This window comes from Meles meles, chromosome 6 (genome assembly GCF_922984935.1).
Source record: "Meles meles chromosome 6, mMelMel3.1 paternal haplotype, whole genome shotgun sequence".
NCBI lineage: Eukaryota > Metazoa > Chordata > Mammalia > Carnivora > Mustelidae > Meles > Meles meles.
In genome coordinates, this window is record NC_060071.1 from 107,543,134 (window position 1) to 107,566,293 (window position 23,160).

The window sequence follows — 23,160 nt, forward strand, 5'->3', positions numbered from 1 at the left end:
CAAAGCTCAAGATTTTGGTCACCTATTAACTTCTTTAAGGAAAGGCTTGAAGATAATAAAAAAGAGCTTGCTTTACTTCAGGTTAAGTGAGAGATAAAAGTTGCTTTGATTCAGAGAATTATTACAGTGAATATTTGAGGGCAGAATGAGTGTGCATGTAGTTTCCTAAAATGATGTAGGTCTTTCTTTAAAATTTTATTTTCATGGAAAATTGTATAAACACTCAGAAGAGAATAGCATTCTCATTCATCAGTACACAGTCTTATATTACCTTGTTTCTTGTACTTCCTAGATTATTCTGAAGGAACTCAAACATCAGAGCATTTTGTCTATAATTATTTTAGTATGTATTTCTAAAAGATAAGAATTGCTTTAAAAATTATATTAAAAATCTTTATGCAGGGGCGCCTGGGTGGCTCAGTGGATTAAGCTGCTGCCTTCGGCTCGGGTCATGATCTCAGGGTCCTGGAATCGAGCCCCACATCAGGCTCTCTGCTCCGCAAGGAGCCTGCTTCCTCCTCTCTCTCTCTGCCTGCCTCTCTGCCTACTTGTGATCTCTCTCTCTGTCAAATAAATAAATAAAATCTTAAAAAAAAAAATCTTTATGCATTTGTCAATGCATTTCTCCCTTTTGCCATATAAATTTTCAGTTTTAATGAAATAACAACTACTTACTATAGTTTGTTATAGTAAGGACCTAAGTAAGGTCAATATGTGATTGGTTTAAGATATCTCTTAGATCCTTTTGATTCTGCGGATCCCCTCCTATATGTCAGCAACATGCTCCTCTTCTCTTTTCTTTTCGAGAGGGAGAGAATGAATTTAAGCAGGTCCATACCCACCATGGTTGATCTCATGACCTGAAATTGATCTCATGAGCTGAAATTGAGTCAGATGCTTAACCAGTGGTGCCACCCAGCCCCCCTTCACCCCCAGCCTTTTTTTTAGGCCAGGTGGTTTCATAAGAAATTTCCCAGTCTGGATTTAACTAACTGCATCCCTGTAATGTCAGTGTGTTCTCTGCGCTTTTTATGTCCCATAAATTGGTAGTCAGTAGAGTCCTGATGAGATTCAGTTTCAGTCCTTCAGGTGTAGGATGGAGTAAGGCAAGACTTCTTCATAGCAGTGTTGTGCACTTCTATCATGAGGTCTGTAAATGTCTGCTTGTTTTTCTTTGGCCGATTAGAATTTATTTAGGCTGGCTATCAAGTCTTTTTTTGACACAACACTGCTAAACTCTCACAGCTTTTTTGTTTTATGATATGACAAGATGTTTCTGATTTATCGTTTATGTCTTCTACCCCAAACTTGGGAGTCAGCTGTTTCTCCAAGGAGCTCTTTGCTCTTCTTTCTGTGGGTGCTAGGTGTGGTATAAGTAAACTTAATAGCCTGTTTTATGTGTAGTCTGAGTTTAGCTGTTGCTCTCAGATTATATCTACATACGGTCTACATTTAACTTGTACAAGAAGCAGCAATTCTTTTGTTTCCTTGGTAACTGTTGTGGATACATTCAGGTTTGATCACTATAGTTAAATATCTACCACTATGAGTTCAACTGATAAGACAACTTGTACTGGACAGACTTAAGGATACATTGTTCTAGTGCTGGTCTTACACGAAGCCTAGAAAAACGGTTGCTATTCGTTTATTTAATGTTTTTTCTTTTATGCCCATGACCTGTATTTATTTATTTATTTCCACTTTATAATTTTATTACTTAATGGAAATAAAATTGGGATTTATTTATTTGGCTATAACGAGCTGAGAGTTAGTGATTATGATATCTATTCTTTAAAGATTGTATAAAATCAGCGACATGAAAAATTCCTCTTAATGTAACAGACTCTTTCTTAACAGCAGTATTACCCTCAATAGCCATATAGGTTTTGACACTATAAATATTTATAAATTACCATAAGATTTGGGTGATGATATTTGGCTTTTGTTCATCCACTTGTTAAAAGTTGGCTACTTCTGCATGTAGTCTCTTATTTGAGAAATATATCAACTCTACTACTAAAAGTGTAGCCCTTTTAGGCTTTTGAAAATGTGAAGGATAGATTAATTTATGATAAAACAGTGTTAATTAAAGTTATTAAGTTAATATAGTCAGTAGATATAAAAGGAATTTTATACATGAAGTAAAATCTTTTTACTGTTTTCTTTTGCTTTTCAGCTAGCTAATCAGTATAGGAGAGATCCAAACTATATGACCTAGAGGAATGTTTACAAACTTTAAGCAACTAAATCATCTTTTCAGCTGACTTTTAACTTTTATCGAATTCTAGTATTTGAAGCTAAGTAGGATTTTAATAGTATACGTTTAGTCTTGGATCAAATTTATAATGTGAGAATGTAATTTTGGGGGGCACCTGGATGGTGCCGTTGTTAGGTGTCTGACTTTAGGTTTTGGCTCAGGTCAGGGTCTCAGGGATGTGAGAACGAGCCCCGCATTGGGATCTGCACTGAGTGTGGAGTCTGCTTAAGACTTTCTCTCTCTTCTCCCCCAACACCACGTGTTCACTCGCACACTGGCTCTCTCATTCCCTCAAAAATAAATAAATCTTTAAAAAAAATAGGCCTTTTTGACCAATTGGAACTATGAGTTATTGTACTATGGGGTGATCACAGCATCCAGCTTTATTTATTTTTTATTACTTGATAAAGTATAGAGAATCCTGATTCAGCCATATACGTAAAGCTTTAAATTTGAGCAGTTCATAGAAATCACATGTGTTCTTTTTCCTCGAAGTAAACTAAACCAAAGAGTTTAATCAAATTTCCTCTTAGTCTCTTTTAAGTAACTAACAGATACTCTTTATCAGAGTTTAAAATTTGGACAAGGAGCATCAAAAATGTAGGATAGTTTATTCTAAAATCTAGAATGACTTAAACCAAGCTGTATGCCTTGTCTTTGCATCAACTATCCTATCAGCACAAATAGAGCTTTTGTTGTTTTTATTTATTTACTTACAATTATTTATTTGAGAGAGATAGCAAGAGAGAGCACAAGCAGGGGTAGGGGTGGAGAGAGGGAGAAGCATGGGGCTTAGCCCCAGGACCCCAGGATCATGACCTGAGCTGAAGACAGATGCTTAACTGACTGATCCATGAAAGTGCCCTTTTGTTGGTTTTAAACAAGTAAATATTGGGGCACCTGGGTGGCTCAGTGGGTTATGTCTCTGCCTTCGGCTCAAGTCATGATCTCAGGGGTCCTGGGATTGAGCCCTACATCGGGCTCTCTGCTCAGCAGGGAGCCTGCTTCCTCCTCCCCCTCTGCCTGCATCTCTGCCTGCTTGTGATCTCTCTCTCGTCAAATAAATAAAATCTTAAAAAAAAAAAACTTTAAACGAGTAAATGTTTATATATTCTTACTGCTTCTCATTATGATTTTAAAAACATTTCCTTATATGTATATATTTCTAAGTATTTTCAGAATCCCTGGAGCACCTTCATAGTGTTTGAAATCCTCTGAATAAAGTATTTTCAGTTGAACTTCATTAGTTCATGAACTCAGAACACTTAGTTTTCGAGAATGGGTTTATCTGAGAAAAGTTTGGAAATTTAGTTATTTTCACTTTTCTCTGTTTTAAAGATTGAATCTATTAATCCTGGCACTAGTAAGTGGCTGAGGCTGGAATTAAGTGAGTTCAGATCTCTATATAATATAAAAGTCCAGAACTCAGTTGCAGATATCCTTGGTCAAGGTAAATAAGATGTGATTTTGGTGGTAATACAGAGGTATATTTTCAGTGTTTATTTTTAAGGCTGGATTAGGTATAATTTATGCAGCAGTTATATTCTTTGAAATTTCCAGAGGGGTGGTGTTTGTCTATAGGTTTTTTTCATGGTCATCTAATTTGGTTGTTTCAAATGTTTTACCTGTTTCGTTTAGATATTTTTGAAAATTGGTTATTTTGACTTCTCTTTTTTACAGAGTTACAGTGAATGGTTGCGTGGATTTGAAAAGAAGGCAAAAGAATGTGTGGCTGAAACTTCAGGTTCAGAGGAGGTTAAGGTTAGTTCAAGAAATGAACTATCTGTGTTGTAACCAGACATGGAAGAAAGAAGTAAATCAGACTTTGTCTTTATGAGCTTAGAAAGATAAAGTATATATTACAAGTAGAATAATGACCTTTTGAGAAAGTGTAAGAAGGTGATTTCATTTTGTATAAATTTTGATAGAAATGCTTTAAGTCTTCATTGTGTTTGATAAGTATACAAAGCTAATGTTTGCTGTTTCTTTAACTCTGTATCTTAATTATTTCTGAAACTGTATATTTAACTATCTCTTACTCTCTTTTTAGCCTGGGTTTAAAAAGTAAAGATCAGTTGAGGTAGGTAGGTAGAAACTGACTGATTTGCTAAAGTATCCCCAAATACATCATTAAAAGTGTTCGGAATCTAGATGTGTTTTTATCTTAGCTGAAATTTGGAAGATTATTTTGTATCTCAAGTGGCATGAATAAAATACTCTTTTCCATGTGTGTGTAGCATAGGTGTTGTGACTTGACTTCACATGTGGTTCTGCTTTGATTTTACCATCCTGCTCTAAAGAGTAATAAGCCTATTATAAATTATGTAATATATTTTATAGTAATCAGACTCAGAGAGTTTTATTAGTAAAGACTGAATGACCAAAAGGGTCATTGAACTTGATTGCTACTCAAGAAGGTTGAAATTAGTGTCTCAGTATAAAACAATTAGAAACCATTTGTCATAGTATACCATTAAATACTGTAACAAATTTGAAGCACACAAAACTGGTAAAACTAGAGAAGTTTTCTTTATTTCATTCTTTCTAGGTTCTAGAGCACAAGTTGAAAGAAGCTGATGAAATGCACACATTGTTACAGCTCGAGTGTGAAAAATACAAATCCGTCTTAGCAGAAACAGTAGGAAATGATTTTTAATCTGCACTTTAGCTTTATTTTTAAATTAACTTATTCCTTAGTGGCTTAAATAGTTTATCTTGTCATTAGAACATGAATTTTTCAAAACAACTATGCTTTTGCCCATAGGAAGGAATTTTACAGAAACTACAGAGAAGTGTGGAGCAAGAAGAAAATAAATGGAAAGTTAAGGTTGATGAATCACAGAAGACTATTAAACAGGTATCTAAAAAAGCATAGAGCAAGTAGTTCTCAAGAATGTGGGCCCTGGATCAGCAGCATCAGTAAGCTGGAGACTTGTTAGAAATGCCCATTTCTCGGGCCCCACCTGAGATTTTCTGAATCTGAAACTCCATGGAGACAGCAGGCTGTGCTTTAAAGAGCTTCCACATCTGATTCTAATGCCCACCCAAGTTTGAGAATTATTGTTTTAGAGCGTGGCTGAAATGTAGTTATCTAGAATGTAAAGTGCTTTGGAAGTTATAGAACTACTATGTGATAAAATTAGGCAAAGAATTTGGGGTTCAGAACAAGCTTTGCCATGTTGATATGTGACCCATGATATAGTTTTCAAGAAAAAATTAATGAGTCTTTCTCTTCATTTGATCTGAAATTTCTTGTGCAGTCGTAATTTTTCTCCCATTTACTTGGCTATGGTAAAGAGTGTCATCTGTTGTAGTAGTCCTCTTTGTATGGTGACAAATGGTAACTAGACTTACTGTGGGGAATATTTTGTAATGTATGAAAGTATCAAATCACTATAATGTACACCTGAAACTAACAGGATTTGGTATGTCAGTTATACTGTAATAAAAATCCATTACAATAAAGGGAAAGTAAAGAGTGTCCTCTTGTTGCTCAGTTGTTTTCCTGGGCCAACCTGTACAGAATTTAGCATTGCCTGTGGTATTCTATGTTAATGCATTTGGGGATTAAATATAGCCAGTTATTAGTTGGTTGTTAGGAAAAAAAATAAGCATTTCTAGCTGGGCCTTAATATGTCAATGGGGTGGGTTTTGGTGACAATATAAATCAAGTTAAGTGTCATGCTCTCACTTTCAAGGTCTCTTAAAATTCAGTATGGCTTTAGAATGAGACGCATTTCAAAATCTCTGAAGTGTCTGATTAAAATTCTCCAAGATAGAAGCTCTATACTCTTGATTTACTTGGTCATATAGTTGTTTCACATTTCAGATGCAGTTGTCATTCACATCTTCAGAACAAGAGCTAGAGCGATTAAGAAGAGAAAATAAAGATATTGAAAATGTATGTTATTTCATCGCTTGACTTGTAACCTGTGGACTCATTTTTAGCATTAAGCATTGTCTTAAGATCTGTTTCTTAAGATTTCTTTAATGATGCAGTTGTTGTGCTTTTAAGAATATCTTGGGTAGTGTTTGAGATGATACTGTGTTACATTTGTAAGTACCATGACTTTCCATTATGGGGGAGCATCATGAGAGGAATTCTTAAATGTGTTAACATTTCCTTCTTTGTTGCATTGCTAGCTGAGAAGAGAACGAGAGCATTTGGAAATGGAACTAGAGAAGGCAGAAATTGAACGATCTACCTATGTTACAGAAGTCAGAGAGGTACTTATAGAATTTTTTTGACCTTGCTTCTCAATTTAAATTAAGTTTGTAATAGTGATAAAATATTTCAGTGTAAGTTGTTTGTGGCAGAGCTTCCAAGTAGCGTACAAAACATGGGATATCATAAGGAGATCGATCTTAAACTCTAAACTTCATTGCAGCTGAAAGATCTGTTGACTGAATTGCAGAAAAAACTTGATGATTCATATTCTGAAGCAGTAAGACAGAATGAAGAGCTAAATTTGGTAAGAAGCTTGTTCTCCACTGGGTATCAAGTAGGCTCTGAAAACACTTGTGTTGACATGTGGAGAAACCATCCAAACTTTTTCTCCTTGCTAACATCTTTAGCTTGGCATTTTTGTAAGTTTAAGATAATCTTCATATTCTGATGACTCTAAGTTCATCTTTCTTTTCTTGACTCCTAAGATGATCCTTCTTTCTTAGCTCCTAACAATGGCATGTTTGGCTTGCAACTCTTTTTTCCAGAAAAAAATTCATGTTTTATAAAACCAAAATCTTTGGACAGCATTATTTTCAGTTAATAAAGAAGTGAAACAAATAGATTAAGATTGGCTGAATTGTGAAGATTCTCTTTTTAGAGTTAATGATGGTTAACTGGACTTGTTCTCTAATCTGGAAGGAGATTATTGAAGGTTGAAGATACATATTCTTCATTCAAGGGCAATAATTCATTCCAGCTTCTTATTTTAACTGGTCTTCCTACAAATTACAGATAACAACAAGCTTGTGAAATTCTTTATCATCAACATAACATTTAGAGTATAGCAATTCTAAAACTGTAGACTTAAAGTTAACTAAAGATAGCTAAATGCCTTATAATGACAGAGTACCCTGTATTCCCATTCTTAAATTTTCTGGAAATTTACACTGATTCTGGCAAATTTACAAATTTACACTGCTTCTTAGCTGTTACATAAATATTACTCATTGTATGTTTCAAACAATTGTCTTTCTGTGACTGAAAAATTATTACAATACATGACTAAATTGATAGTATCTGAATAAACTCTAGGAAGATTATAGTTAGTTTTCTCCTTACCTCAAGTCCTGCCCAGTTTGGAACTTTCTTAATACTGCCGTGTGTATCAAAGAAAACTTCTTAACTCACTCAATTGTGGTTGGTCTTCTGTGTTATGGCAGTGATTTATGGGAATGAGTTTTCAAGCTAGGGCTCTTTGAAAAGTACACATAGAGTCCCCCTCTTTATTTTTGAAATAAAATTTTGGTTTTACTTATCTTCTTCATTTTATTTAATCAAATCATTCCCACTGCAACATGTGACTAGTTTTATACATATGCTTGTTATATATTGTACAGATCAGGACAGTGATTATGCCATAGCTGTAAGCCATGAGCCTTACCTTATAATGTGTTTTTAAAAAATCATTTTTAACTATAATTGTTGGAGATTTTACTTTTAACTTTGGTGCTTTGTAGCTGACCCCAACAGTAGCATCAAACCCATAGGATTATGGTTAAATTCAGCCTAATGTTCTTGTTGTATTTTTGCCTCTTTACTTCTGTTAAGGGGCCATTTTAAATGATACTTGTTTCTTATTTTTGCCTTGAATTCGTAATCTTTATTTTAGTTCTGTTTGCTCAGGATGACTGTTGCCACATTTTAAGATAAAATAATTTTGTTTGCTTCTACATACATTGTATGTTTGGGGGCCAAGAGAGTAATTCTCTGATGTGCTAAATAGAGTTAAGTGAAAGAGCAAAACCTGAAGCATTTGGGTCTTTAGATAGAGTTCCCCAAATAAAATTTCCAAATGGAATGTCCCTCATTAATCCTTTCTCCAGTTGGAAAGGTTAGTATCTTATATTTCTCCCTTTTGGATCTCCAGAAACAGATATTATACCTATCGGTGTTAGGAAAAATCAATTAACTTGATGAGTTTAATAAGAAAGTTATTTGTTGTCAGTGTAGTCATTCCATTTCCCTCATTCATATTTAATCGGAGCATTTATCATGAGAAGAGGCATTACCTATTGGCACTAGAGTTTATAGAACTTTATAACTGTTGGGACAAATTGGTTCTTGATAAGTGTATCTTAAGGCATTGCTTATTGTATAATTAGGCCCGTGTGCTCTTGCACTGATTTCTTTAGTGGTGTTTTAAAGGATGATCAACATTTAAATTTTGAAGTTTTCATTTTACTGGATTTGTAATCTTCCATTCAGTGTTTTTTAAAATATTACACAATTGACTGTTAACTCTCTATAGGTCATAAGGCCTTAAAAAACCAATCAGTAAAATTTCTGGCCTACTTGCCTTTTACATTAATTTAAATATGAATGAAGTACTTTATGAATAGTGAATAGTAATACTTTTAAAAGGCACTTTACTGGAATGTGATGGTTTTATTTTTACATTTACAGTTTTCTACTCTGAACCCTAGTTTGTTTCTGTAGCTTTTCTTATATTTAGCTTTCCAGATGGGAACCTCCACTGCTTAGCTTTTCTATACATCTGGTGCAGCATATTGGCTAATCCACTGTGCATAATAACTGTTAGCGATCCCATTCTTTCTCATTCATTCTTCTAGAGGTCTCAGCACAAAGAAGGATGCAAATTAAGTTAATTGTGGTCCTTTATTTTTACAGTTAAAGACACAGTTAAATGAAACACTCACAAAGCTTAGAACTGAACAAAGTGAAAGACAGAAGGTAGCTGGTGACTTGCACAAGGTAAGACACTGCTTGTCTTGAAGATGCCATATCACCATGCTATGTTGCTGTGCCTTGAATCTTAAGTAAACATACTGCTAATTCTGGATTTTTTTTTCATATTAATGTGTTTATAAATTTAAGCTGTTGCATTTTTGGAACTAAACTTTCTGACTTGTTTTTCAATTATTCTTAATTTGCTTCATTATTTCAATACATATATATAAGTAATTACTTTATAAAATACAGATTAAGTTTTAAATGTAATTGAAGGTACTCTTTTTTAAAAATGTGGTTATATCCATATATTGTTTTGTTGGGATTTTCTTTGTAGTTGCTTACAAAGTATGTTTCTTTTGATTTTTATAGATCCAAAACGTGTAGACTTCGGATGTTTCAGAAATTTGTTCCTTTCATTTATTTCTTTTTTTTTTTCTTTTTAAAGATTTTATTTATTTATTTGACAGAGAGAGAGATCACAAGTAGGCAGAGAGGCAGGCAGAGAGAGAGGAGGAAGCAGGCTCCCTGCGGAGCAGAGAGCCCGATGCAGGGCTCCATCCCAGGACCCTGAGATCATGACCTGAGCTGAAGGCAGCGGCTTAATCCACTGAGCCACCCAGGCGCCTCCTTTCATTTATTTCTTTGTGGAAATACACTTTTCTTTAATCTCATATATAAACAGGGAGGGTTGTTTTTGTTTTTGTTTTTGTTTTTTTTGGGGGGGTAGTTTTTAAGATTACATTTCTTATTCTCCACATTAGGATGGCAAGTTATTTGTAATTCTGTTTTTAGGTATTTTTAATAGTGCAAGTCACATATGCTTGTATCAGAGCTGCTTTAGCTCTATGATTGTATTTGTGGGAGTCATTAGCAAAACAAATATGTCACTTTTTTAAAGGTTGAAAGAAATATTTTTGTTTTGTATGATATAGCTTCTAATTGTTATGTAAAAGTCTGGGAATCCAAAGAGTACATTTAGCATGATGAAAAAATAAGTGTAGGAATTGAGAATTGCTTCAAATTATTTTGGTGTTACTATTACCAGTAGATAAAATGAGAACTCAGGTTGTTTGTCTCAGAGCTCAAATGTAGGTTCATGATACATCGTCAAGGATGAGCAATCTGGCTTAGTTTGATAGGGGATTTTAATTTTTGACCTCTTGATCAAAATATAAAACATGCAAGTTTAGCCTAGCAGTTTAGTTTCTCAGGTATTAAAGATATTAAACAGGTGCTCAAAGATATGGATGGGCCGTGTTATTTAAGATTGCAAATGTAACCGTAGAAGACAGTGAACTGCCCATATCTGTAGGCTAGAAATACTGTGCAACACTTGATTAGAAATGCACATAAATATTTATTGATATAAAAAATTTACAAAATACTTTGTAAAACAAGCAAGTATAAAATAGCAGGTATGTTAAAAGCCCATTTATATGAAATTTTCTGCCCAAATTTTCTGTTAGCGCGTATATGTATATAAGAGTGATCTGTAAAAGAGGGTCAGAACAAAGCCACTACTTAGAATTTGTGGGGCATGTATGGTTTCTCTCACATACCCTTCTTTGTGTGTTTAACACAACCCTTTGAAAATGTAAAAAACAGTCTTAGCTTGTGAGCTATACAGAAACAGGCTGTGGCCAGATTTGGCTGATGCTTGATCTAGACTAATGTTAACCTAAATATCAACCGTGGTTATTTCTTCTTTTAATGTCTTTTTACATATTCTCTGTTGTTTGAACTTTTTAAAACAGCATATATTTTTATAATCTGGTCAGGGAGGAAACTGTTTTCATTTTGGAGGAAAAACCGGAGTAGATTGGCTATCCGTTGTATTCTGAGATGAGCTTTAGTCTTGTACAAAATACCTAAGAAAATCACTCCTTTTATCCCTCATAATACTCCACTGTAGTATTTAGAGGCTTTATATTGCTTTCCTTACAGGCTCAACAGTCGCTGGATCTCATCCAGTCAAAAATAGTAAAAGCTGCTGGAGACACTACTGTTATTGAGAATAGTGATGTTTCCCCAGAAATGGTATGCATTTTCTTTTACCCCAGGCTAATTACCTTGTTGTAAATTACATGAAGAATAAAAATGTGTGAGATCTGTTTCTGACTTAAAAAAAAATGATATACTTCCGTCAGTTATGTTGGATTCTTACCGAAGGTTGTCTTTTCTTCCAGATATTCTCTCTCTGAAATACACTTTTTAATTAATGTTTTTATTAATGTCACTTTAGCTTAGTAAGATAGTACTTTAATTGTACTGTTTGTGTTGGAAGTATTATGGTATATTGCTGAAGAATGTGGGCTTTGTTACACTGCCTGTGCTTGAATCCTGACCCTGCTACTTAGTAGCAGTGTGACTTTGACAACTTTTACTTAGCCTCTGTGTACTTTGGTTGCCCCATCTGTGAAAGGCCATGATAATAGCATCAAACCTGTAGGATTTTTGAAGGGAATAAATGAGTTACTATCTAAAACACTTAAAAGTAGTGCGTAGCACTTAAAACAGCGCTGCCCAGCACTTAGAGCTCAATATATGTGAACTTAGTTTTACTGTTATGAATGTGCTCTCCTTTGGTGTCTGGTAGATTTTTTTTTCTGAAAGGAGAAATGGATTTACAACTACTAATCAGAGTCTAGATTTTTGCCTTTGTTGGCCTCATGACTTAACATAGCCTCTTTTTTTTTTTTTTTTAAGATTTTATTTATTTATTTGACAGAGATCACAAGAAGCTTTGCTGAGCAGAGAGTCCTATGTGGGACTCAGTCCCGAACCTTGAGATCATGACCTGAGCTGAAGGCAGAGGCTTATTAACCCAATGCCTTAACCTAGGCACCCCATAACGTAGCTTTCTTTGGTGCAACCTAATTTGTGTCACTAGATAGCAAACACTGTTTCTGTATGTGTTTTTTGTTAATTTTTGTCATTTTCAAGATTTCTCATGTTTGTATCTAAAACAATAAAATACTTTCTGCTTTAGGTTGCAAATGCCTTTTCCTTATGTTTGGAGTTTTTTTCATCACTTCCCTCTTCTCTTTAGGAGTCTTCTGAGAAGGAGACGATGTCTGTAAGTCTAAATCAGACTGTCACACAGTTACAGCAGTTGCTTCAGGCAGTAAACCAACAGCTCACAAAGGAGAAAGAACACTACCAGGTATTAGGTAAGAGTAGCTGAAGTACTGTTGTCTGTTTATGGCTAATTGACACAATGTGTGTATTTGTAGTGGGGGTTTACCAGGACTACCAGAGCTCCTCTTGCCCTCATGGAAATACTCCCTTTCTTTCTTTCAGCCCCTGCAGATAACAGCTTTAGCTTTCTTAGAGTTTTATTTCCATCTCTTCCATGTTTTGGTCTCACAGCTTGGAGGGGGGAAAACCTTTTGTTTTTGCCTCCTCTGACCTTTTTATAAAACAGGCTCCCTTATGACTTGTTTACATAGGTTTTGTTCATTGCATAATATGGGCAGCTGCTTCTATAGTTTATCCTGATCTTAGTTTTGGTAAAGTATCTGTGATTTTTTTTTTTTAATGACTTGGTAAAATAAAGTTAAATGTTTTTACTGAGATTAAATACTGAATTGAAAATCAAGTCATCACAATTTCTTTAAATTGGAAACTGAGTTTTTATTTTTACTTAAATCTGCTTATAAGGTAATTAAAGAAATCTCATTTTTAAACCTGTCATTAAACCATATTATGAAATTTTATTGCCCTCCTGATAGGTTAAGTGTCCTGGAAAAGTAGTATGTATCACCATTTTGGTTATAGAGGCATTCTATCTCACTTTTATAGAATGATTGTCCTCTGGTCTGCCTTAGCATAAACTGTCCTTTAAAATGCTATTCAAGGGGGTGCCTGGGTGGCTCAGTGGGTTAAAGCCTCTGCGTTCGGCTCGGGTCGTGATCCTGGGGTCCTGGGATCGAGCTCTGCATGGATTGGGCTCTCTGCTCAGCAGGGAGCCTGCTTCCTCCTCTCTCACTCTGCCTGCCTCTCTGCCTACTTGTGATCTCTGTCTGTCAAATAAATAAATAAAATCTTTTTTAAAAAAAAAATGCTATTCAGGTCATTTACCTCCATAAGATTTTGTGGACAAATGCAGCTCATTCTTTTAGCAAAAGTCAGCAAAAATAATTATACTTTAATCGTTTATCCGTGGTAAGCTGACCTCTCCATCGCCTACAATTAAACTTCTGCCACATCACCTCCCTTCTCCAAATTAGAAAGTAATCTGCTTCCACTTTGCTGGTAACTCTCTTTCCCATGTCTTCAGCCTTATTCTCTTCCCTGCACATGCTCTTTCTGTTCAGTCTTGAAAGCCTACTCTGATGTCTTATTTTAACCTTATACTTCCTTCAGTTACCACCCTAATATTTTTTTTTTTTACATTACTGTTTAACAGAGATTCTTAAAATAAGAAACTATTCTCACAGTATCTACCTCTTTACTTGCTTTAACAGCTCTGTGTACACTAGAATGCATTTCGATGAAAACTTTTTTGCTGAGGTCATTAGTGATTTCCTGATTGCTAGATCTAATACAGGCCTTTGTTTTGATACTGAAAGTATAAATTTCCAGTATAAGAGATTAAAAATAGTTAATAAAATATGCTAAATAGACTGAAGTCATTCCATAGGCCTTGGTATGATAAGGAAAGGGCTTCATTTCTGAGAGCCTAAAAAAATTATAAGATTACTTACTACCCTGTGCCTTTCAATCTTATCAGTAGTATCTCTCTAGTGTCTGAAAGGTGTTCTTTAGTGTTTCTTTTTCTTCCCAAACACGTGGTCTGCTCAAACTAAGTCTTATGAACCTGTTTCCACAGTGGTCATTTTCATATTAAACATGAGACTTCTACTGATTGTTGGTAGTATAACACTTTTATTTTTCGAGTTTTTCTTCCCGATTTATGAAATTGTAGTAACTTGTTAAATAACATAGCTAAAACCGAACTATAGTTTGGCAGGCGGCTTCTCTAAGTGATAACTCTTTTGTCAGCTAATGAACCTCAGTCCAAATTTGGCAGGTGGAAAGATGGCTGAGCATCAGCAGTGCAATGTGAAGGATAGAATGGATTGTATGAAGAAAAGGGTCTGCTAGGCACTTGAGAACTCTTTGTTCTATAGGTTCTACCCGGCATTGGTGGTGTTAACCCGTCCCTACAGTTTCCTTGGTTCCACAGCCTTTTTTGTACCCTTTAAATGTTTGTTACCCAGTTTTTAACCAGCCATCATTTTTTGCTGGGTGTATTCTCCCTCTTGTGAACTATTTTTTTCCTTTTAAAAAGGGGGTGGCGGGAAGGGACAGAGGGAGAGGGAGAGTGAGAATCTTAAGCAGGCTGGACGGCCAGTGTGGAACCTGATGCAGGGTTCTATGTCACAACCCTGAGATCACGACCTGAGCTGAAATCAGGAGTCTGACATTCAACCAGCTGAGTCAGCCAGGCGCCCCTCTTGTGAACTCTTTTAAAACTAGTACATATATTGGATGAGAAAAACGAACAAAAAACCCTACTACTACGTGATGATTAAATTGGAAATACAGCTTATTAATCATCAAAACGTAGGTAATAGGTTAATATCTGATGTCAGGAAACTTGCTTCTTTTTAATATATACAGCAAGTATATGTCATATTTGTTAAGGGAAAAACAGTTTTTAAAAAGCAAAAATGGGATGATGATATGCAGTTATTTAGTTTTCTGAATTCTAATATACATTACTTAGCATTTCTCTGAGCTGTAAGGGTATGTGTATTGATCTTATATCCTTAATTTGTAAGACTTTAACCTTTCTTTTATTTTGGAAGTCTTCCTATCTCCTATCCCCCCACCCCAAAAATAGAAGATTGTCATCTCTTCCCTTCCTTTGTATGAATTAAGATACTTTTTTTTTTTTTTTAAGATTTTATTTATTTGACAGAGATCACAAGCAGGCAGAGAGGCAGGCAGAGAGAGAGGAGGAAGCAGGCTCCCTGCCGAGCAGAGAGCCTGATGCGGGGCTCGATCCCAGGACCCTGAGATCATGACCTGAGCCGAAGACAGAGGCTTTAGCCCACTGAGCCACCCAGGCGCCCCAAGATACTTTTTTTTTTTAAGCTTTGGACTAGCAACACTAGTACTTTATAGTATGCTTTTTGTTGTTGTTGTTTTTGTTGTTCCCAGATATCTATTTTTCCTTATGTTTCTTTCATATTTGCTTGTCTTCTAAGTGCTCAAACTATATGTCTGACCATATCAGAAGATTTCATTACTCCAATGTCTTAGTTTCTTTGGGCTGCTATAATAAAAATTGCTTAGACTGGGTGGCTTAAATAACATTTATTTCTCGGCAGTCCATGCATGGCAGAAGGGTCAAGGGAGGTGTCTGGTGTCCCTTTCAGAAGGACACTAATCCCATTCATGATGGTGGAGTCATCCAAAGGCCCCACTTCCAAATGCCATTACACTGGAGGATTAGAATTTCAATATGTGAATTTTGGGGGTAGGCACAAACACTCAGACCGTAACACTCAGGTCCTGTTTACGGAATCCTGTGGAGGGAGGAGGTTGATTTTTAACAGCAGTCACTTTATGAGTATCACTCTAAGCTTGGGAGGCGTCTGATTTGTGGTCATTTGCTTAGTCTTCACAGCAACCCAGGGCATTGGGTAGGTAGGTGTTATTATTATTTTTTTTATTGCCATTTTACAGCATACCCTCAGAGGTTCTATAATTTGCCCAAGGTCATGCAGTTAGTGGCTGGGTGAGCTAGGATTTAAATTGAGCTGATCTCTGCCCAGTGCCTATGCTCTTAGTCAGTACTTTTCTTCTGTTAATTCAGGCATTCTGTGCCCTGACCTCTTTTTCTGCATGCTTTTTTTCCTCCTTATTCTGTCCAACCCTTTGTTGCCAGCATCTTACAGTTTGTGTTGTCAATTCTGACATTTTTCTGAAGTGTTTTGTTTGGCAATAGTGAGTTGGAGAGGCTCTTAATGTTACCCAGAAAAAATTGAGATGACGTTTTGTGTATGTGTTTTATATGTATGTGCTCTCCCTGTTCTGTGTGACAAATAGATTTTATGATGTAGTTGTCTCTTGTTTCTGAAAGATGTTCTTATACAGTGGTGTTGAAGTATAAGGATTAGTGTTCCAGATTAAAAAGTAGCTTTTATTTCTACACTTGGCTATCACTGAGTTTCATTTTCATTTTCTGCGGTGTGTTTACATAGCACTTATAGTGTCCTGTACCTGTGGGCTATGTAGACTTTCTGATGCAGTGTTAATCTTGTTTTTAATGGAGAACATAATAGCCGGTGATAGCTTCACTTTTTCGCTTTCTCATTCTTTTCCCCTGACTTTTTATTTTGAAAAATTTCACACATAAAGAAAAGCTGAAAGAATAGTGCAACACTCCTACATCCTTTACCTGCTTCATTTCTTTCCATATATATACGTATTTGGTTAATGTCAGACTGTTTGAAAGTACCTTTCAGATGTGACAGTTTATCCCTAAGCACTTGGGTATGCATCTTTGAAGAACAAAAGCATTCTGTTATAAATGCATTGTACCGCTATCACATTCAAACAAAACCAGTAGTTACATAAAATTATCCATTATTAAACCCATGTTCAAGTTCCCCATTTAAACTGCAAGTATCTTTTTAGCTATTTTTCCCAAACCAGGATTTATATGTTGGATTTAGTTAAGTCTTTTTAGTCTCTCTAATGACTTTTGAGGTTTAATTTCTTACCGTCATTTTATCTGACTTGGAAAGCTTCACATGGCCTCAGAAAATTTCTGTCTGAAGCTGTGTTTATTCATGGGGGAGAGTTGTAAATTTCAGTGCTACTCATCTCATTAGCTTTACATTTTCTTGAGTAGAACTAACAAAAATAGATTCCCAATGTTCTCTTAAATTTTCTAATGGTATTTTTAAATCCCCACATTACTCTGTTTGGTCCGAGGTTTTCACTCATGTTTTTAAATCCACCTCAAAAGCTTCTGATTCCCATTATTTCTCTCTTGTTTTTGATTACCATTAGTATAATTGCTTTGATCCTAGTTGAAAGAGCCATGCTGGATCAAATAGAATATGTATGTTTGGTGTTTGACTAATGTCTTCTGATTGCCTTTTATTTCTTGTTTTAAAATGAATTTCTTTCTTTCTGATCTTTTACAGAGTGAAGTAACTGGGAAACTGTTCATTCAAGGATAACAGAAGGCATTGTATTATATTTTGCCAAATTAAAGCCTTATTTATGTTTTCACCCTTTCTACTTTGTCGGAAACACTGAACAGAGTTTTGTCTTTTCTAATCCTTGTTAGACTACTGATTTAAAGAGAGAAAAAAAAAGCCAACTCTGTAGACACCTTCAGAGTTTAGTTTTATAATAAAAAAACTGTTTGAATAATTAGACCTTTACATTCCTGAAGATAAAATAAACATGTAATCTTTTATCTTATTTTGCTCAATAAAATTGTTCAGAAGATCAAAAGTGGTAAAGACAATATAAAATTTAACATTTTAATACTGATGTTGTACACTGTTTTACTTAACATTTTGGGGGGGGGAGTAACTGCCTCTGACTTCAATTCAAGAAAACACTTTTTTGTTGCTAATGTAATCGTTTTTTGTAATGGCGTCAGCAAATAAAGGGTTGCTTATTATTCAAACTTGCTCTAATTTTCATTGTGCTTTAGCAGATCTCATTAGCTATACAGATCAACATAAATTTAGAACACAGTTATTAATTGCAGCTCCTGACAAGGTAAGATAGGTATTGTTGCTCATACAGCTTCTGTAAGGGGAGTTCTGGGTCTTCTGCGTAGCTGTGTGTGCTGTGAACTGTGTCCAGCAGTGCTGTGCGCTGCAGAAAGGCTGAGGCAAGAATTTAGCTTTCAGACCCACTGCTCCAGCTTTCGGTGGAGAAGCTCTGCTTTTACACTTAACCGTTATTAACCAATAATAGGTGACTTTTTAAGTGTCCTTCTTGTCAGGCACTATGTTATATAGTTTGCACGTGTTATTTTTTGTTGAGGAATTTCTAATTAAATAATTTGATGCAAGCACTGAACCCTACAGATGCTAACTAACCACTGAATGCTGTCTTGCACTACTGAATATGAAAGTGCCTGTTAGGCCATGCTGTAGTCTCCTTTTTTTTTTTTTTTTTTAATTTTTTGAAGATTTTATTTATTTGAGAGAGAGATCACAAGTAGGCAGAGCAGCAGGCAGAGAGAGAGAGGGGGAAGCAGGTTCCCTGCTGATGCAGGGCTCAATCCCTGGACCCTGAGATTGTGACCTAAGCCAAAGGCAGAGGCTTAACCCACTGAGCCACCCAGGTGTCCCATACTGTGGTCTCCTTGCTGTTTCGGTAATGCTTCTACTTAAAACTCTCTTCTCTTGGATATCAGTCGTGGCTTGCTTTTTCACCATCTGGAAATCTGTTTGAATGTCACCTTTCTCACCAGGTCTTTCTGGACCATCCAGTATCCCCCCTGCCTCCCTATCCACCTACCTATTTTTGTTATAATGTTTATAGCCTTCAGTATATACTTGGTCACACCTCTTCTTCCCACTAGAAAGTTGCTGCATGAGGGCAAGAATCCTCTCTTCTGTTCTTTGCTTTTTCCTACCCTTAAGCAAGTGCCTAACACTTATTTGTGCTCAGGTATTGAAACAAATGAATGGATGAAATTCATTTTTATAGTTTGAGAATTATTTGAAGTGGTGCCTTTCGTATCATCCCGTGTACACCAGATGGTGTTTCTAAAGTATGTAGAGATAAACTGAAGAGGCTGCTCACGGCCAGTGATGATTGGCCTGAGGATTTGGACTACCTTAGGGCTTATCTGGTTGCTTTCAGCATACCACTGGAAAATTGATCGGAAGGCCAGATACCATATCTCTCAACCTTTTTCCTTGGCTATTGTCTATAAATATACCTGTATCTCTGCCATCTGAAAAAAGAAAACAGAAATCCTTCCTTTCTCTTGCCATTCTCTTCTCCCTTCACAGCTTAGTTCCTTGGAAAAAATGTGTAATTATTTTTCAGCCTCTTCATATGTTTGAATTTTTAAAAGTTAAAACAATTTTTAAAGTATTAAATTAAGGATTCAGTCCAATCTTATTGTGTTCCTTCCCTCAACATCCGAATCAATACACATTCATCTTTTTGCCTCTGAAGTGGCAAGAAGTTCATAACATGGCCTATTCCAATTTGAAACAGTTTTATATTTCTCTCTTCCATCCTCAACTGTCCACCTTTCCCCAGTGTGTTATAAGCAGATCCCTGAGAGAGGAAAGGAACATCCAGAGAGAGAGTCCTGTGTCCTCTGTCTCTCGTGACTCCCCTTACCACCACTGCAGCCAATTGAGGAAAGAAGCCCTAAGAATATTACTCAGGTTGAGAAGAACCGACAGGGAGGGGAGAACGACCAACACACAGTGTTCACAAAATCATGCATGGTGACAAGATACATTCTAATGGATTTCAGTGTAACAGTGCCAAAAGGTCACTGATGGGGTTTCAGACTCCATGTTGTAATTAATCTGTAATCATAACATGTTGAGTTTTGCTCCTATGTCTGAGAACATCCACAGTGGTCTGAAAGGCTGCTGCTCTGTTTTCCAATGACATGTTATTTGTGTCCAGAGGCCAGGTTTTCTTCATATACTTCAACTCAGACAGCATATCACAGCAGATTGCACACAGAAGTAGCTGGCTTCCATTAGGCCATGCAGTAAAGAAATTTGCAAACATGTAATGCCAGTTTTCTCACTACATCTTTTTGGTTGATTTTATTTTGGAAAGTGAAGTTACATTTCACAAAAACATATTCATTTTGTTGTTATTTTAAAATAAATGAACATCTAAAATGTTTCTTGGTTTCAATTTCTAGTACATTGAATATTATAGAAATAACAAAAAAAGCTTTGTAAAGTATAAAGGATTTCCAAGACCAAAAATTTTAGAGCTGCTTCTCCTGGCATGTTGTTTTTTTCCCCAACACTGGGTAACTTCAGCACTTTCTTACTGTATTTTGTTTTATATTTCATTCATTTATTAGTGAATTAAAAATGTTAAAAACAGGGGCGCCTGGGTGGCTCAGTGGGTTAAAGCCTCTGCCTTCAGCTCAGGTCATGATCCCAGGGTCCTGGGATCGAGCCCCGCATCGGGCTCTCTGCTCCGCAGGGAGCCTGCTTCCTCCTCTCTCTCTGCCTGCTTCTCTGCCTAGTTGTGATTTCTCTCTGTCAAATAAATAAAATAAAAAAAATGTTAAAAACATTTTCTTTTTTGTTTATTTTGTTGTACTTTGCCAACTTCTTATTCTTATAATTTGTTTTAATTCTTGTTTTCTAATTCATTTTAAGGCTAAGTTCTCTGTACTTCTTTGCATCCCACAGATTTTGATATGGGAGGATTTTGTTGTCTTTCAGTTCTTAATTTTTAAAAAATCATTAAGTATTTTAGACATACAGAAAATCATGGGGAAAAAAACTATGAGTATCCTCTCAATAGCAAGTAACATTTTGTCCTGCTTCAGGTTTTTAAAAAAAAAAAACATAAGGTACAGTTTAAAAGACTTGTATACCCCGCCCTGGTTCAGAGGTAGCCACTGCACCAAAGGTGATGTTTATCATTTAATTTCATGTTACACAATTAACATATATACGTGTAGCCAGAAATAGTATGTATTTTGCATATATTTGGACTTTATATAAATCATTCTGCTATTTGCTTTATTTGCCCAATATTAGCTTTAAAATTTATACATGGAGCTTTTCTTCTTCTTTTTTTTTTTTTAAGATTTTATTCATTTATTTGACAGAGATCACAAGTAGGCAGAGAAAGAAGCAGAGAGAGAGAAGGGAGGAAGCAGGCTCCCTGCTGAGCAGAGAGCCCGATGCGGGGCTCGATCCCAGGACCCTGGGATCATGACCTGAGCTGAAGGCAGAGGCTTTAACCCACTGAGCCACCCAGGCGCCCTGCTTTTCTTCATTTTTAACTGTGGATATGCCACAGTTTATTTGGCATTCCTCTAAAGGACATTTAAATATCACCAATTTATGAAAATTTTATGTAACTTTATTTCCTTTAAAGTAAGAGACTTTTTTTTTTTTTTTTTTTGGAGTGTGTATTTTTCACATCATGGATTTTTTTCTTTTGAGAGCAAGAAAGTGAGAGGAGGTGGGTAGAGGGATAGAGAATCTGGAGCCCAACATGGGGCTTGACCTCATGACCCTGAGATTATGACCTGATCAGAAACCAAGATTTGGATATTTAACTGGCTGAGCCATCCAGGCGGCCAAATCATGGATTTTTTAAGTAATATTTTCTAATATTGCATTTGGGCTGTGAATATGCCTTGTATGACACCAATTTCCAGAATTTGTGGAGACTTTAGGAGAAAGAAATTAAAAACAAAAAATTAAGTTTTGGTTTAGAATAAAAGATTTGTCAGCAAGAATGTGAAGTTGTGGAGGAAATGAGTTCATTAAATGAAGTGATTTGAAATCTCAAATTACTTTACCAGGATAGTTCTTACCCTCTTCAGTTAGAAAATGAGAAAGAATTGGGTAATATTTATTTTCTGGTGATCTCAGAACACAGGAAACAGAGTCAAAGAGGTAGGTGAAAGTCTTATTTACATTTATGCATTCTCTTGCTATGAAGAATCAAGAAGTCATGAGTGAATTAAGAGCAGGTTCTTTCTGAGCTATTAAATACAGAGTTCTTGGGATTTCATTCATTGCCAAAATACAGAGTTTCTGTTTATCTGCTCAAAGCAGTATTCATTTCAAAATATCTAAACCATGGTATTGTAGTAATCTGTAGATGATAGTTGTAGAAAATGGAAATTTGTTCTTAGGTCGATGAATTGTGTTGATAATCATATCTCCATCACCATCTAAATTGTGCAGGCTTTTCAGCCCTGGGCATCTAGCTTTTCTCCTTGCTAGCTGTGCAAGTAATAAAACAATGTGGCTCTAGTAAATTCTAACCCAAATACAACAATGAATTTTCTTCAATTCCTTGGTTGCCAGTAGTCAGTATTTTTAAATATTCCAAGCAATTGAAGAGAATGGATATTTTCTATTTGTTAAATTCAAATTGGTTTTTTTTTCCATTTTATTTATTTTTTCAGCGTAACAGTATTCATTCTTTTTGCACAACACCCAGTGCTCCATGCAAAACGTGCCCTCCCCATTACCCACCACCTGTTCCCCCAACCTCCCACCCCTGACCCTTCAAAACCCTCAGGTTGCCCCAACCTCCCACCCCTGACCCTTCAAAACCCTCAGGTTGTTTTTCAGAGTCCAAAGTCTCTTATGGTTCGCCTCCCCTCCCCAATGTCCATAGCCCGCTCCCCCTCTCCCAATCCCACCTCCCCACAGCAACCCCCAGTTTGTTTTGTGAGATTAAGAGTCATTTACGGTTTGTCTCCCTCCCAATCCCATCTTGTTTCATTTATTCTTCTCCTATCCCCCTACCCCCCCATGTTGCTTCTCCATGTCCTCATATCAGGGAGATCATATGATAGTTGTCTCTCTCCGATTGACTTATTTCACTAAGCATGATACGCTCTAGTTCCATCCACGTCGTTGCAAATGGCAAGATTTCATTTCTTTTGATGGCTGCATAGTATTCCATTGTGTATATATACCACATCTTCTTTATCCATTCATCTGTTGATGGACATCTAGGTTCTTTCCATAGTTTGGCTATTGTAGACATTGCTGCTATAAACATTCGGGTACACGTGCCCCTTCGGATCACTATGTTTGTATCTTTAGGGTAAATACCCAGTAGTGCAATTGCTGGGTCATAGGGTAGTTCTATTTTCAACATTTTGAGGAACCTCCATGCTGTTTTCCAGAGTGGTTGCACCAGCTTGCATTCCCACCAACAGTGGAGGAGGGTTCCCCTTTCTCCACATCCTCTCCAGCATCTGTCATTTCCTGACTTGTTAATTTTAGCCATTCTGACTGGTGTG

The 23,160-nt window shown here is 36.1% G+C and overlaps 1 protein-coding gene across 9 annotated transcripts in view; it reads left to right on the forward strand.

Annotated features, from left to right (window-relative positions):
* Positions 1–17,657, forward strand: part of KTN1 (kinectin 1) — a 110,462-nt gene extending 92,805 nt beyond the window's left edge. For 4 of the 9 annotated variants that reach the window (XM_046008057.1, XM_046008062.1, XM_046008059.1 and 1 more), the window contains 10 exons: positions 3,938–4,018; positions 4,806–4,895; positions 5,022–5,114; positions 6,087–6,158; positions 6,401–6,484; positions 6,646–6,729; positions 9,114–9,197; positions 11,121–11,213; positions 12,226–12,346; positions 17,342–17,657. In XM_046008057.1, the coding sequence (XP_045864013.1) occupies positions 3,938–4,018; positions 4,806–4,895; positions 5,022–5,114; positions 6,087–6,158; positions 6,401–6,484; positions 6,646–6,729; positions 9,114–9,197; positions 11,121–11,213; positions 12,226–12,346; positions 17,342–17,346 (807 nt within the window). In that variant the 3' untranslated portion in view covers positions 17,347–17,657. The remainder of the gene's footprint in view (positions 1–3,937; positions 4,019–4,805; positions 4,896–5,021; positions 5,115–6,086; positions 6,159–6,400; positions 6,485–6,645; positions 6,730–9,113; positions 9,198–11,120; positions 11,214–12,225; positions 12,347–17,341) is intronic. The other 5 variants (XM_046008064.1, XM_046008061.1, XM_046008066.1 and 2 more) reach the window with 3 other exon arrangements.
* Positions 17,658–23,160: the final 5,503 nt, after the last annotated feature.